At 42.7% G+C, this 16020-nt stretch overlaps 1 protein-coding gene across 1 annotated transcript in view; it reads left to right on the top strand.

The window, feature by feature from the left end:
• The first annotated feature begins 2151 nt into the window (after window positions 1-2151).
• The window catches only part of slco2b1 (solute carrier organic anion transporter family, member 2B1), a 24501-nt gene continuing 10632 nt past the window's right edge, over window positions 2152-16020 (top strand). The window contains exons 1-8 of the mRNA XM_008295854.1: window positions 2152-2240; window positions 7656-7683; window positions 7714-7781; window positions 7952-8089; window positions 8385-8547; window positions 8708-8917; window positions 11687-11785; window positions 15738-15868. Coding sequence (XP_008294076.1) covers window positions 7731-7781; window positions 7952-8089; window positions 8385-8547; window positions 8708-8917; window positions 11687-11785; window positions 15738-15868 — 792 coding nt within the window. The 5' untranslated portion in view covers window positions 2152-2240; window positions 7656-7683; window positions 7714-7730. The remainder of the gene's footprint in view (window positions 2241-7655; window positions 7684-7713; window positions 7782-7951; window positions 8090-8384; window positions 8548-8707; window positions 8918-11686; window positions 11786-15737; window positions 15869-16020) is intronic.

Here is a 16020-nt window from a genome sequence, read left to right as displayed (position 1 = left end):
GTTTTGTGTGCAGCAGGAGTCATTTTGTGGTACTCTTGGGGTCACCTCGTGTTCGTTTTCTGTCTCTGTCGTACTTTTGGATCTCTTCGTTTCATTTTGTGTCGTTTTGTCCACTTTGTGTGTCTTTAACATCATTTTGTTCTCGTTTGTCTTTGACGTCGCTTCACGTCTTCTTGAGCTCATTTTGTCTTTGTGGTCACGTTGCAGCTTGTTGTCAGTCAGGTTGTGTCACTTCCTGCTCATTTTGTGCGTTTATGTGTTTGAACAAATGAGCGACAGACGACGTGTTAAACTCCAGACGCACAGTTTGAACACACAACCAGAACATCTGGAGCCCAGACGTGGTGAGGAGCTCGAACCTGCAGCTGGGCTTCATGTCGGGGGAAGTTCAGCAGAAGCAGCAGAGTTTGATTTGTTTTCCGTTGTGGTGAATCGAAACACAAAGACTCACTCTGGTCGTCTGTGTGGTTCACTGATTCAAAGTCACTTCATTCATTTGTTCCTCGTCTGGTTCCTGCAGGAAGAAGAATCAGGTCTGAGCTTCAAGTCACAATATTTCATCAGAATCTCTTCATTCTACGACGTCACACAACGAACAACCAGATTCTGTTAAAACGACCCGAAGAGGCACGAAGCGACATAAAAACATCAAAAACAAACTGAGCACAGAGACACAAAACTGGACAAAAAACAACCAAAACGAGAAACAAAATGACAAAGACGAGATGAAAAGACCACAAATAAAAGACAAACAACACAACAAACAGCAACAAGGAGACAAAACAGAAGCTGTCTGAACAAAACAACCACAAAGAGACCAAAAACCAAAACCAAAGAGTCTGAGACAGGAAACAGTTCAGCATCTGCAGGAGACAACATATCTGCAGTAGAAGGTAAAATAAAAACCTTTCGGTTCACGGCGCTAACGCTGCTCCACTGTGGCCTGGTTCTGGACTAAATGAGTCCACAGCGATCAATACGTCCCGACAATGACTCAGTTTGTTCAGATTTGCTCCTAATTAGTCTAAAAATGACAAAAATTTGACCAGAATGATTGAAATTTATTTAAAATCATTGAAAATGAGCCAAAATCTGCTCAACATGCTTGAAACTGTTTTTAAAACAAACTGAGAATCAGTCTGAGATGAACAAAAACTGTCCAGACGGATGAGAACCTTGTTTGAAATGTGTCTCGAAGGGCTGAAAGTTCTCACAATCATCTCAGAACGAGTCTGAATTGAGTCAAACCTGTGGAGTAACTTCAGCTGTTTGATAAATACAGAAAGAAACCTGCAGTACTTCCCTCTGACGTGGACCAGAGAGGCCCAGGAGTCCTGCGGTGAAGCTGAAGGCTCCGGTTTGGCGCCGCCTGCTGGTCACATGACGCCAGCGTCCCGTCAACACTCGATCACATTGATCAATAAATTGTCACGTGTCTCTGTGTTTCCGTCTGATAGGGATTTTACCAATAACTGATCAAAGTTAAATCAATCACCGTCGTTATTATGATTAAAAATAAAAGTGTTGAGAGCCTCGTGGAGGGAAACTGGCTTCACTGTAATAATAATAATAATAATTATGATTCTGTGTAGACGGACAAACGTTCTGTGTGACTTTACCAGATTTTATGTGTCATTTAACTAAATGTGTAAAATAATAAATGATAAAGAAGATTCACTGGTTTGGCTGTTTATGGATATTTTTCTGTCTTTGTGGTCGTTTTGCATCATCTTGTGTCTCTTTGTGGTTGTTTTAGTGTCGTGTTGTGTGTCTCTGTTCACAGCCTCTTCAGGCCTGTTGGTGGTAATTCTGGGTGTGTGTGTCTTTTGTGTGATTTTTTGCCTCTTCGTGGTAGTTTTGTGTGTTTTGTAGACGTTCTACATGTGTCTGGCTTCGTCTTGTGTCTCTTTGTGGTTATTTTGTGTCTCTTTGTGTGTTTTTGGAGCTGGTCTGAATGCAGCTGTTGGACATAAATCCTTAAATCCTCTTTAACCCTTTTCTCCAGCAGCTGAACCAGTTTTCTTATTGTTGTGTGTCGCTCTGAGGTTTCCTCCCTTTTCTCTCTTCAGGGTTCAAATTCCAGCTTCCTCCTCCTCCTCCTCCTCCTCGGCCTTCCTCTTCCTCCTCTTCCTCCCTCGGGGCTCTCATGTTGTCGTGCTCCAGGTTCGGCTGCAGCTGTTTGCTTTTTCCTGAAACACGACGAAGGAAGTCCGAGGATCTGCTGCTGCTGCTGCTTCACAGTGAGTCTCAGTCAGCAGAACAATGTCCAGCTTTACGTTTGCATGCCGTCTTCAGCTCACATGATTCACTCACAGCCGAGGAGCTGAATTAAAATCAGATGTTTTTGTTCCGGCGCTGCTGTTAAACGTCCAGACGGAAACTTTAAGCTTCACAAACGTGCAGAAAGATTTCATGAGAAAAAGCTGCTCAGCAGAAACGGTTTCATTCTGAAGCATCAAACTTTTAATTCATAAATAAGTTTAGTTTTTAAAAAAAAAACATCTGATTGTTGTTCATTTTTCTTATTTATTGTGCATCAAAACTGGGATTTTATGCTTTTTAAAAAATGAATTTAATCTGAGTGAATTTGTTTATTTGTGACAGTTTTTGGTTTTTGAAAAAAAAGTTTTTAAAAAATAAAATAAAATCTGTAATTTTATAGAATTTTTCTCTTTTATTTGACAGATTTTTCTACCTTTGAAAATTTTTGAACAATTCCCAAAAGAGACTGTTCCATGCATTTAAATATAAAATAAGAATTAGAAAAAAATTCAGTTTTTGGTTCTGATTCTTTATTTCTTCATAAATTTATTGTAATTTCTCGTCTCAACATTTTCAGGTTCATTTATTAGATAAAACTATTAACTTCAGATTAAATAACTTTTTTTAAAAAGTTAAAATAACTTTTAACTTAAACGTTTTACAGCAGTTCTCTGGAGGTTTAATTTTACAGTTTTGTTAAATTAAAAATAATCATTAATAAAAATCTAATATTTTACAGTATTTCAAAAGATAATAATTTGCTCTTTTACAGAATTTTACAGAATTTTAATCAGCAAAAAAACAAAAATAATAAATCTTTGCAGATATCTGTTTTTTATTGAAAAGGAACAAAATGCATATGAAAGACTAGAAAACAACTTATTTGACAGATTTTCATGATTTTGTTAAATTGCAGATAAAATAGAATAAAATCACAAAAAGTAATAATTTGAATGTTAACTTGTTGTTGTTGTTTTTTACAGTGTTTGACAAAATAAACTAAATAGTTTTGCAATTTTTAAATCAGCTAAAAGACTTTTTTCTGCCAAATCATCAGATTACTTTAACAGAACCTTTTTTTTTTTTTGCTTGTTTTTTTGCAGCGTCGTCGTTTCTTTTATGATTTTATTTACCTGTGACTGAACCAGGACGTCCTGCAGATCTGACCGAGGCAGCAAAATCATAGCACTGACGTAAAACAGAGACATGAGACACAAACAAACACTAAAACAGCAAAACAGATCAAAAGCTTTTCATCGATCAATGATCCCGACTCCTCATCGGACGACTCCGTTCAATCAAAGGAGGAGAAATTCCTCCACTGGCTACGTTTTCTTTTTGTGTTTTAAACCAATTTCAGATCGTTGAAGTTCTTCTGTCGCACAAAGTTTCTGTCACCGATCGATTGGTTTCTGATCGATGAAGCGTCCTGTCATCGGTTGTCAGTGCGACGTGCTGTTTGCCTTTAACAGTGAACAGCATCAGGACGAACTTCCTGCTGATTTCATCGGTTAGAAAATGTTCCTTCACATCAGATTGTTTTGTCTGCTTCAGGCGTTTTTCCAGATTCCCTCCTGATGAGCTGATGCTTGTTTACATGTCTTGTATTTAGGCTCTAAATTACAGGATTTGTAATGTTTAAAATATAAAACTTAAGACTGAGATCGAGTCATTTTGATGCTGTAATAAGTTTCAGTCCCAGTTTAGAAGCTGCAACTGCTTTTATTTCAGGTAAAAAACTGAATTAAATGAGTTTATTGTTTTTTTTAAAAAAAACAAAAAACAAATCCATGAATAAACAGTGACAGAAGAAATGTGTTAAAAGACAGAATACTGTAGAATTCAAAAACTATGAAAACAACAGCAAATATCTGTAAAGTCCATCCATCCATCATCTTCTGCTTATCCGGGGTCGGGTCGCGGGGGCAGCAGGTGGAGCAGGTCATTCCAGACTTCCCTCCCCCTGGCAACGCTTTCCAGCACTTCCTGGGGGATCCCGAGGCATTCCCAGGCCAACCAAGAGATATAATCCCTCCAGCGGGTTCTGGGTCTGGCCCGGGGTCTCCTTTCATGTGGACGTGTTCGGAAGACCTCCAGAGGCTGCCTCTCCAGAGGCATCCGAATCAGATGTCCAAACCACCTCAAATGGCTCCTTTCAACGTGACGGAGCAGCGGCTCTACTCCGAGCTCCCTCCGGATGTCTGAGCTCCTCACCCTATCTCTAAGGCTTGAGCCCAGCCACCCTGTGGAGGAAGCTCATTTCGACCATTTGTATCCGCGATCTCGTTCTTTCGGTCATGACCCAAAGCTCGTGACCATAGGTGAGGGTTGGGATGTAGATTGACCGGTAAATCGAGAGCCTCGCCTTGCGGCTCATCTCCCTCTTCACCACGGCGGTCCGGTACATTATTGCTGACGCGGCACCGAGCCGCCTGTCCATCTCGCGCTCCATTTTCCCGTCACTTGTGAGCAAGATCCCGAGATACTTTTACTCCCTTGCTTCAGGAAGTAACTTCCCCTCCCCAGAGGTGGCAATCCACCAGTTTCCAACAGAAGACCATGGTCTCAGACTTGGAGGTACTGATCCACATCCCAGCCGCTTCACACTCGGCTGCAAACTGCTCCAGTGCATGCTGAAGTCATGGTCTGATGAAACCAACAGTACCACGTCATCTGCAAAAAGCAGACACCCACTGGGAACATGTCTGACTTATTGCCGAGAATGCGGACACAGCTCGCACTTTGGTTGTAAAGGGACCGTATGGCTCATAGCAGCGAGCCTGGTACCCCATACTCCCTCAGTACCCCCCGCAGAGCCCCTTGGGGGACACGGTCATAGGCCTTCTTCAGATCCACAAAGCACATGTGGACTGGCAGGTCGAATTCCCATGCCCCCCTCAGCAGCTCCGCAAGGGTAAAATGCTGGTCCACTGTTCGGAGCCTTCTCTTCAGCACCCTAGAGTAAACTTACCTGGGGAGGTTGAGAAGTGTGATGCCCCAGTAACTGGGACACACTCTCCGGTCCCCTGTTTTGACAATGGGAACCACCACCCCGGTCTGCCACTCCACAGGCACTGTACCTGATGCCTACGCGACATTAAAGAGACGTGTCAGCCATGACAGTCCAACAATGTCCAGAGCCTTCAGCATCTCAGGGCGAATCTCGTCCACACCTGGCGCTTTGCCACCGAGGAGCTTCTCAACTACCTCAACGACCTTTACCATGAATATGGACGCAGAAATCCCAGAGTCCTCAGGCTCTGCCCCTTCAGCATAGGACGTGTTTACCGGGATCAGGAGTTCCTCGAAGGGCTCCTTCCACTGCTCGACCAGATCCCCAGTCTGGGTCAGCAGTTCTCCTCCCCGGCTGTACGCAGTCTGGACGAATCTCTGCCTCCCCTTTCTGAGGCGTCGGACGGTTTGCCAGACCTTCTTCAACCAAAAGTCCTTCTCCATAGCCTCACCGAACTCCTCCCACACTAGAGTTTTAGCTTCCACGATCACTGCAGCTGCAGCCCTTTTGACCGACCACCACAACAGGCACCAGTGACCTTCTGGCCACAGCTTCTAACAGCCACTTCTGCAATAGAGGCTTTGAACATGGCCCACTCTGATTCCATGTCCCCAACCTCCCCCGCGATGCAGGAGAAACTTCTGGAGGTGGGAATTGAAAACCCCATGGACAGGGGCCTCCAACAGACGTTCCCAGTTCACCCTCACTACATGTTTGGGTTTACCAGGTCTGTCCGGCAGCCTTCCCTGACATTGGATCCAACTCACCACCAGGTGGTGATCAGTTGACAGCTCTGCTCCTCTCTTCACCCGAGTGTCCAAAACATCTGATGATACGACTACGAAGTCGATCATCGACCTTTGGCCTAAGGTTCTCTGGTACCAAGTACACTTACAAGCAACCTAATGTTTGAACGTGGTGTTTGTTATGGCCAATCCGTGGCTAGCACAGAAGTCCAATAACAGAGCACCGCTCACGTTGGGATCGGGCAGGCCGTTCCTCCCAATCACGCCCCTCCAGGTTTCACCGTCATTGCCCACGTGAGCATTGAAGTCCCCCAGGAGAACTATGGAGTCCCCAGGCCGCACCCCTTCCAGGACACTGCCCAGCCACTCCTAGAAGGCCGGTTAGTGCATAAGCACTAATGGCAGTCAGAGTTTTCCCATCTGCAACACAGAGTTTCAGAGAGGCGAGCCTCTCATTCTCTGGGGGCTTGTGAGTATCCCCACGCCCGCCTGGCGCCTCTCACAGTGGGCAACTCCAGAAAAGGAGAGAGTCCAACCCCTCTCCAGGAGTTTGGTTCCGGAGCCCTTGCTGTGCGTGGAGGTGAGCCCGACTATATCTAGCCGGTAACGCTCCACCTCCTGCACCAGCTCAGGCTCCTTCCCCGCCAGTGAGGTGACATTCCACATCCCCAGAGCTGGTCTACACCACCAGGGGGCGGTACACCAGGACGCCCGCTCCTGCCTACCACCTGGTGGGCATAGCACCCGACCCCGACCCCGATCCTCTTCCCTGAGGGTATATATTGATATTTTTAATGAATAACATTTTGTTCAGTTTTGGCTGATTTTATTTTGTTTGTTTGTTTGTTTGTTTGTTTGTTTGTTTGTTTGTTTTGTATCTGTCGACTTATTAATTAAAATTTTTTAATCTGTAATTTTATTAGTTATTTTATTTATAAAGTCACAGTTAAAGCTTTTTTCCCTTTAAAATAACACCAAGCATTTGTAAAATGCTTTTTTAAAGCTGATTTAAATACAGAAAAAAATACAATTTTATTTCATATTATTTTCAATTTCAACTTCTTTTTTGTTTGTTTGTTGATTTCTGTGATTTTTTTTTTTTTTTTTTTTACAAGTTATTATTTCTAATTTAACTAAACAGTAAAAAAATAAATAAATGTAAATTGTTCTAAGAACAGTTAAAAGCTGAAAAACAGACGTGTTTTTTGTTTGTTTGTTGGCTTTGGGGTTTTTTTGTCCGTTTTTCTTGGTTTTATGTTGTGTTTTGTTTTTTTTATTGGTGGTTGCGGTGTTTTTTTTTTTTTTTCTATTTTTTGTTGGTTTTTGTTTTTTTTTACTATTTTTTGTTTGTTTTGTTTTTTGTAGTTTTTTGTTTTGTTTTTGTTGTTTTTATGTTTTTGTTGTTTTTTGTTTATTTTTAAAATGTTTTTTGTAGGTTTTTTTAAATGTTTTTTGTCGTGTTGTTGTTATTTTTGCTGAGTTTTTTTTGTCGCCTCTGGAATGTTGTTTTGGTTCCTGGCTTCCTTTCAGCTTATCGGCCTCCATCTTTGTGTCAACAGCTTCATTGTGTTCAGAGATTCTAGAAAGCTGCAGTGAATCAGTGACTGTAAACTCACTCTGCTGTGTGTTTCCAGGCGTCCAGGTGTGTCCAGGTGTGTCCAGGTGTTTACAGGTGTGATCGGGTGTTTACAGGTGTGATCAGGTAAACGATGGGAGTCACTGATCCTGTTCGGCCTCGGCGTCCCTTCAACAGCATCAAGGTTCGTCTTCATTTTTCTGCTTTTTTTATTCATTAGCACGTCGAGATTCAATCTGTGAAGTAAAACTTGAACTCTGCATCTCTTCTTCTTCTTCTTCTTCCTGTTTGTTGTTGTTGTCGTTCCCTCCTCCTCCTCCTCCTCCTCCTCTTCCTTCTCCTCCTCCTCCTCAGTTCTTTGTGTTCTGCCACTGCTTGCTGCAGTTGTCTCAGCTCCTGGTTTCGGGCTACATGAAGAGCTCCATCTCCACCATCGAGAGACGTTATGGTCTGTCCAGCCAGAAGTCCGGCCTGCTGGCCGCCTTCAACGAGGTCAGAGGTCCAAAAACGATATGAAATATGTCCAGAAGTACTTAAACTCGTCCAGCATGGCCTGAAATTTGACCAGAAAAACTGAGAATTTGCCTAAAAATGTTTTAAAAAATCCTCCAATCTTGGTGTTCATGTCTCCAAAACACATCATAGCTGCTTCTGTGTTTCCCCGTGAAGCCAGAATCTGAGTTTCTCACCGCTGACGTGTTACTAATCTATTATAACGGTCGATCAACTCTCTGTCCTTTCAAAATAAAAGCGTGACGCCGTGGTGGATGTTGTTTTGTGTGTCCAGGTGGGGAACACCGTCCTCATCGTCTTCGTCAGTTTCTTCGGCAGCCGAGTCCACCGGCCGCGCTTCATCGGGGGCGGGGCTCTGCTGGCGGGCGTGGCCTCGCTGCTGATGGCGACGCCTCACTTCCTGAGCGGGAAATATCACTACGGCGACCATGTCAACAGTGAGACTCGTAGAACAATAACGGTTCTTGTCAGGTTGATTTAAAGATAATATTTAGTAAAATCGCAGGAAAATAAGGGTTAAAACAAACTACAAAACTAAACCATGTCCACATAAAGAATCTGTAAGTTCTGCATTAACATGAACTTGTTTCCCTTCAGCCTCCGTTCTCTGCCAATCAGAGAGCGGCCCGGCCGCCCCATCGTCCAATCAGAGCTGCCTGGCGCAGCAGAGCTCCGCCCAGCAGGTGGTGTATCCTCTGCTGCTGCTGGCTCAGCTGCTGCTGGGCGTGGCCTCGGTTCCCATCCAGCCGTTCGGCATCTCGTACATCGACGACCACGCCAGCCGGAGGAACTCGCCGCTCTATCTCGGTACCACGCTTCTGTCTTTGGGTCATTTTGACCAGAATTCCTCAGTTCTTGTCATTTTTTAACAGGTTTCAAGTCGTAATGAACGAGCGTTTTTCATTTCAAACCAACTTTGAGTAAATCTGGAGACATTTCAGGTAGTTTTGGACAAATGTACTAAATTCAGACCAGTTTAATGTTGTTAAAGACAATTTTTCTTTTTTCATTTTGGAACAAGCGTTTGTTTTTTGACCAAGTTTTGTCAGAATTTGGAGTCATTTTGGGCACATTTTTGCTAGTTTGGGAGCATTTTTTCATCTAATGGACAAGTTCTGGTTATTTTGGGCATATTTTTAAGTTATTTTCAACAACTTTTAAATCTTATCTGACAGATTTCTAGTAGTTTTGGAGACATTTTGAGTCGTTTTAAAAACTTCTTGTCATTTCATACAAGTTTAAAGTAGCTTTGGACAAATTTCAGGTAGTTTTCAACTCGCTGTTCGACATTTTGGACAAGATTTGTCAAACTGGACAACAGAAGTTGAATATTTTGAATTTTTTCCATGTTCCACCATCAGATGTAGAAAGATGTTCCTCCACCAGCTGGATGTATCTCCAACAACCGGCTCCTCTGTTCTCTGTTTGCTGCGTTTATTTTAAGATAGGATAAGATAAGATAAGCCTTTATTTATCTCACAGTGGAGAAATTCACGTTGTTGATAGCAGCATTAAACACAGAGATACACACATACGAGACAGAAAAAAATGTACAGATAAATATAAGAAATAGTGCAAACAGAAAATGAAAATGGGCTTCTGAATGGGGGTACATAGAAAAGATATATGTATATATATAAATATAAAAGATAGGGAATAAACTTTAGGCTCAGGTTTGAGAGTTTTCCCAACAGCTTGTCACACATGAGCATAAGAATTTAACATCCTTTCAAATGCAAACCTGAAAACTATGAGTTCAGTCCGTCGTGCTGAAGAACTCAGAAGTTTTAGATTTTTTTTTTTTTACAGAATCTGTTTAACGGAAACGAGGCGTGTAGAATAAAGTGGTTTTAATGAAATATCACAGCTTGTAGCTCAGATTCAACAGTTTTTTTCTTGTGTTTTTGCCGTTTCTGGCTGATGAATCGTGTCTCTTGGTGATTGATTCTAAATGACATAACGTGACCTGTGGATCAGGTTCAGACTCAGAGTTTCCTTGTTGACGCTATGAACAGGTTTGTTACCTAATACGCTGCGATAATCAGTCGATCAGATCTGAACAACGAATCTGATCCGTTTTCTGTCCGACTTGTTTCTGCGAGGCTTTGCAGAGTGAAGCCGTCTGCAGCAGAACCCGCTGAACCCGAGGTGTGAATGTTGACCGTCTGCTGCCTGACAAATACCGTTCATGCCGACGTGCAGCCGCAGTGATCGGTTTATCAGTCGACACACAGCCGAGATAAAACGAACCCGTGAGCAGCTTGAAGTGCAGCATGTTCAAGCTAAATTAAAGAATCTCGGGTTCCTTTCAGCGGCTGTATTTCACATTAACATCATTACGAACCAGAGAGACGGAGAGGAAACCCAACTGACCGGATTGATGGATAAATGCAGCACGGCTCAGAACCAGTGGACTCGAAACTGGTGTAAACTCGTCCAACACGACTTAAAGTTGTCTTTCTAAACTAATTTGGATTCATGTTGAACTAGTCCCAAGTGGTCGTAGTGAGTTGTTTGTTTATTTCAGACAATTTGGAGTCACTTAAAACAAATTTTGAGTCATTTTGGACAAACTCATGTTACTTTAGATGAGATTCAACTTTTTTACCACAAGACTAGACTGCAAGTAAAATAAAAATCTACTGGATCAATAAATAAATGCAGCATGGATCAGAACCAGAGAAGAGAGGAACCAGCTGTTGGAGATACATCCAGCTGATGGTGGAACATCTTTCTACAGATGATGAGCAGAGAGGAACAAAAATTGTTGTCCAATATGGCAACAGCTAGCTGAAAACTGTCAAATGATGCAAAATTTGTCCAGAGCTTAATTACAAGAAATTGTTGACTCAAAATGTTTCCGAAACAACTAGAAATCCGTCAAATAAGATTTTAAAGTTATCAAAAATAACTTAAACATTTGTCCAACGAGACAAAACTTGTCCAATATTACAAAAATATGTCAAAATTTTTCAAAACCTGCCAAAAACTGTATGAAACTGACTCAAAAACCGCCCCAAAAGTCGTCAAAATTCATCCCTAACTTCTGGAAATTTGTGCAGAATGAGTCTAAATTTGTCCACAGTGACTCAAACATTCTCAGAATTATATAAAAGTTGTCCAGAATTTTTTAAAAATTGCCCAAAATGTCTTAAAACCTGCCCGAAATTACATGAAACTTGTCTAGAACCACTAAAACAGCCCAGTTGTGCTTTTGTTGGTGGGGCTCACTGATGGGAGGCTGAATCAGATCGAGTTTAGTTTTGTTTTTGTTTCATCCAGTGTCGGTTAAACACCTGTGGACTTAAAACACGTCCAAAGTCACCCAAAACCTGCTCAAAGCTTTTTGACAATAGTCCAGAACAACTTAAAATCTGTTCAGCATCACGAGAACATGTCAGAAAAAGTCCACTACATGATAAAAACCTACCGGAGACGACTCAGACGTCCCCAGAACTACTGAAGACTTGTTCAAAGCTGTCTGAAGCTGCAACATGTTGAACGCAGAATCCGTGTTGGTGGTTGTTTCTGGTTCCACTGAGATGCTGTGAGGTGACTCAGCTGTTTGTCTTCCAGGCATCCTTCTGGCCGTCACCTCCATCGGTCCGGCCTTCGGCTTCGTCACCGGCGCCTTCATGCTGCGATTCTACGTCGACTTCGACAAACTAACCAAAGGTGAGGAGGCCACGAATCCATCAGGACTGAAGAACTAAAACCTGAGTTAAAGCTGCAAGTAAACACTCGAGTTTCATGTTGGAGATCAACATCTGGCTCCTCAGCAGGTAGAAACTGAAGCATGTGTTGGACAGTTATGGTTCAAACCGTTTGGCTGATGTGAGCAATATTCGAGGAGTTCTTGGCATTTTTGGACAAGTTTAGCCATTTTTGACCAATTATAAGTAGTTTTGGAGAAGTTTAAAGTAGTTTAGACGAGTTTAAGTAGAGTTAGACCAGTTTTAGGTGGTGTTTGTCATTTTGAACACACGTTGAGTCATTTTGGACGAGGTTATGATGATGTTAGTTTTGGGGGTTGCTGAGGATTCCCTGGAACTCTCTGAACTCTGAGCAGCTGTTGGTGAGTTCAGCTCCTGTGAAGAAGGAGAGGGAGTCCTATCGCACACATTTTTAGTCGCTTTGTCAATCGGGACCATTTTTGAGTAGTTCTACACAACTTTAAAATGATTTTGTACCAGTTTTAGTCATTTTTAGTTTTGGAAAAGTTTGAAGTCATTTTGTGGAGATTTAAAGTCATTTTGAAGAAAATCTTGGTCATTTTTGACAAGTTTTGAGTCCTTTTGGCAACATTTTTGTAATTTTGGGCTAATTTTTCCTCATGTGAACAAATTTTGTGTCATTTTGACCTTTTTTTTTTTTTTTCTTTTTTAAATCATTTAAACAAGTTGTGAGTCATTTTGGACAAGTTTTGGTTATTGCTGACACATTTCAATAGTTTTGGAGTCGTAGTCGTTTCTGTACATGTTGGATTTCTGGACAAGAATAAGACAAAGGTTGCGTTTGCTGGGATTTTTCTCTGCCTTCCAACAGCTTTCTCTTCTCCAGACTGTTTTTAATCGAGCTGCACTTTGCTAGTTTGCCGTTTGTTGAGACGCTGCTGGTTGTTTGACAGCTTCAGGATTAATGAAGCGTTTCGCTCTTGACAGACGTGTTCAGACAGAAACCCGTCTTCATGACGTTGGGGAGGTGTGTGGGAACCGAGGTGTAGATGTTGGTTATGTGTTTATTTGATGTGTGCAGGAGTTTTTGTGCACATTCAGTTTTATGGGAGCAGTCTGAGAACTCTGACCTGTAAAGAACATTGTTGTGTGTTTTTAAGGCTTCAGATGTGGTTTTATGCACCGACGCCGCTGTATGAGCTCGTTGTCATCAGAGATTGAAGGATCATGTTGTCGCACAGCTCCTTTGTCCTTCGGCTATAAACCAGCGTTTTATTGCTGAACTAGTTCCTCATTGTGTCGACTGACTCATGAAACAGCCGCTGTTTGTTTGATTGGCTGAGCTTATCTGCACATTCAAAGAATTAAGGTCAACTGTTCATAATAACACTTGACCGGCATTAAACTCAAAACTTTTCACACTGAAAATGGTCAAAAGTTCCCAAAAAGTTTGTAACAAAACATCAGATGTTAAGAGGAGCTTGTGTACGATTATTAATACGAAATTATTAGTCAGTCCAAAACCAGCGCAAAACCAGACCATAAAAACCCAGCTGAACCCAGTATAAACCAGTCTGATACAGCAGGTCCCAAACTAGGCGAAAACCAAACCCAAAACCAGTCTAAGCTTAAACCAGACCGAAATAAGAAACCAGTTAAAAACACACCTAAACCAGTCCACAACAACTAGTTCAGTCTAAAACCAGTCACAGAACTCAAAACCAGTCCAAAATCAGGGATAAAAATAATGTAGCTGAAAGAGGCAGGTATCGGATTCAAACACTCTGTTTATCAAGACTAAAACCAAGTCTAACCGAGGCTGAAGCTATCTCAAACAAGCCCAAAACCCAATCCAAAACAAGCTAAACCCAGTTCAATACCAGTTCAGAAAGAGAGGAGAACCATTCCAATAGCTACAACAAGTTTAGAATCAAAACCAAATCCCAAACTATTCTAGAGCTAAATCTAAATGGTAAATGGTCTGTACTTATTATATATACTTCTACCTTAGTGGTGTCCAAAGCGCTTTACAGTGTGTGTCCCATTCACCTGTTCACACACATTCATGCACCAATGGCGACAGCGCTGCCATGCAAGGTGCTGCCTGCTATTGGGAGCAAGTTCGGGTTCAGTGTCTTGCCCAAGGACACCTCGACTGTGGAGGGGATCGAACCAAAGCGATTAGAGGACAACCCGCTCTACCACCTGAGCCACAGCCGCCCTAAAACCAGACTAAAACGAGGCTCAAACCAGTTCAAAAACACCCCTAAACCAGTCCAAAACCAAGGATGAAAACTGGAGCTAATCAAGAGGAAATGTTGGATTCAAGCATCTAATCCCGGCCCGGTTTAAGTCAAGGCCAAAACCATCCAGAACCAGAGACCAAAGATGGAGCTAAAACAGCATAAATGTTGGACACGAACAAGTTCCACATTCCAGCTCGTTGGCTGTTGCATTGTGGGTAATGAAGGAGGCAGAACAACGTGTGGTGTCGTTCTGGAACTCTGCCGTGTTGTTTTTGAGGCAGAAGTTCATGTCGTCCGTTACGATGTTCAGTAATTACAGGTTTGCGCGCCAAGTCCTGATCGGTTGGAGCCAAATCTGCCGTCATGGCTGGTTGGTATTCAGCGTAGCGACTCCTTCAGACCAGAGACCGTGAAGAAGCTTTAAATCCAGGCAGACGTCCAATGAAAGCTGTTAGATGAGTCATGTCAGGTGTGCTGTGTTCCAACACGTCGTCACACCAGTAAACCCTGCAGAGGTGTTGTTTACTGGAGCAGTAAACTGGGAGGATGTTTCTGCTGATGACCTCCAGAACCTTCAGTTGCCCGGAGGTCAGACTAGATCCGGCTGAGGGGTTGTGAGGTGAAGCAGCAGCTGGTTTAAGTAACAGCCCTGAGTGTTGTGAAACTTTATTGGCATGAACAGAGTTTGGTTTCTCCACACGGGTTTCATATCCAGAGTTCGTCTGTGGAGTCCGAAGATCTCAGAAGCTTCACTCGGATCCCAAACAATCAAACAATCAGAACAACGACGGTGTTTTCAGATGTTTGGAATCTTTGCATCAGGGAAGCCTCTGACCCGAAACCAGTCCAGGACCAGGCTAAAACAACCAGTCCAAAACACAGTTAACCCAACAAAAACCAGACTAAACCTAAAAGTCTAAAACCAGTCAAAATATAGTTAAAACCATCCAGAACTCGGCTAAAAGAACCAGTCCAAAACTTGTCTAAAACCCTTCTAAACCAGTCCAGAACCAGGCTAAATGAACCAGTCCAAAACTTGTCTAAAACCCTTCTGAACCAGTCCAGAACCAGGCTAAAACATTACCTAACCACTTCAACATAAGGCTAGATCCAGTCCAAACCCAGAGCCATGATCTTGGTCAGTCCACTCGGAGATTCAGTGGTTCTGAGGTGAGAACTTCCGAACAATGAACCTCAGCTTTGTGGACGATAAATGAGGGTCAGTTGGTGAAACTCTGAACCAGCTGCTGTTCTTCTGACATTCGACATTTGGCTGTTCCAATGTAAGAACAGGAAACAGGAAGTAGATTCTAAAGTCGTAAACATGTGAGAACACTGAGGCGGTTTGATCCTGCAGGCATTTAAGGTTAAACGATGGTCCTGAACCTTCATATTAATGTTTCAGTTGCTCAGCTTGAACAAACATTAACCAGTGAGGTGATTAGAAAGCAGCTGCATGACTGAAGAGTTCAACAGAATAAACGTCTCACAGGAGAATTTACAGATATGAATGTTTTATATTCGTTATTAGCTGTTTCTGCTTGTGCAGGTCAGACAGAACGTAATAAATTAGAGATAAAAACTTTCTTTTAGTTCAGCCTTTTATAGAAACGATGCTTAAATTAATCAGCTTTGGGTTTCTAGTCTGTGGTTTCTTCTTGTGGATTAAAAGCTCTGAACTCGGACCGTTTGCTGTTTCGCCTCCAGACCAGATCAAGCTGGACTCCAAGGACCTTCGCTGGGTCGGAGCCTGGTGGGTCGGCTTCCTTATGGCCGCCTGCCTCCTCTTCATCACCGCGCTGCCGTACTTCTTCTTCCCCAGAAACATGCCCAAAGAGGTGAGTCCGGACGGGCAACGGTTCCAGCCCAGAATCACATCGGTTCATCTTTTATCGGCCTCGAAGTGCCGTCGTTCAGCCGACAGCCGGCGGTCGAGTTAGAAAGTCGTCACAGGCACTCGTTCCTACACAGCTGCCATCAGGTCATCATT

This window comes from Stegastes partitus, unplaced genomic scaffold (genome assembly GCF_000690725.1).
Source record: "Stegastes partitus isolate 25-593 unplaced genomic scaffold, Stegastes_partitus-1.0.2 Scaffold1080, whole genome shotgun sequence".
NCBI lineage: Eukaryota > Metazoa > Chordata > Actinopteri > Pomacentridae > Stegastes > Stegastes partitus.
This window is presented reverse-complemented; position numbering and strand designations above follow the sequence as displayed.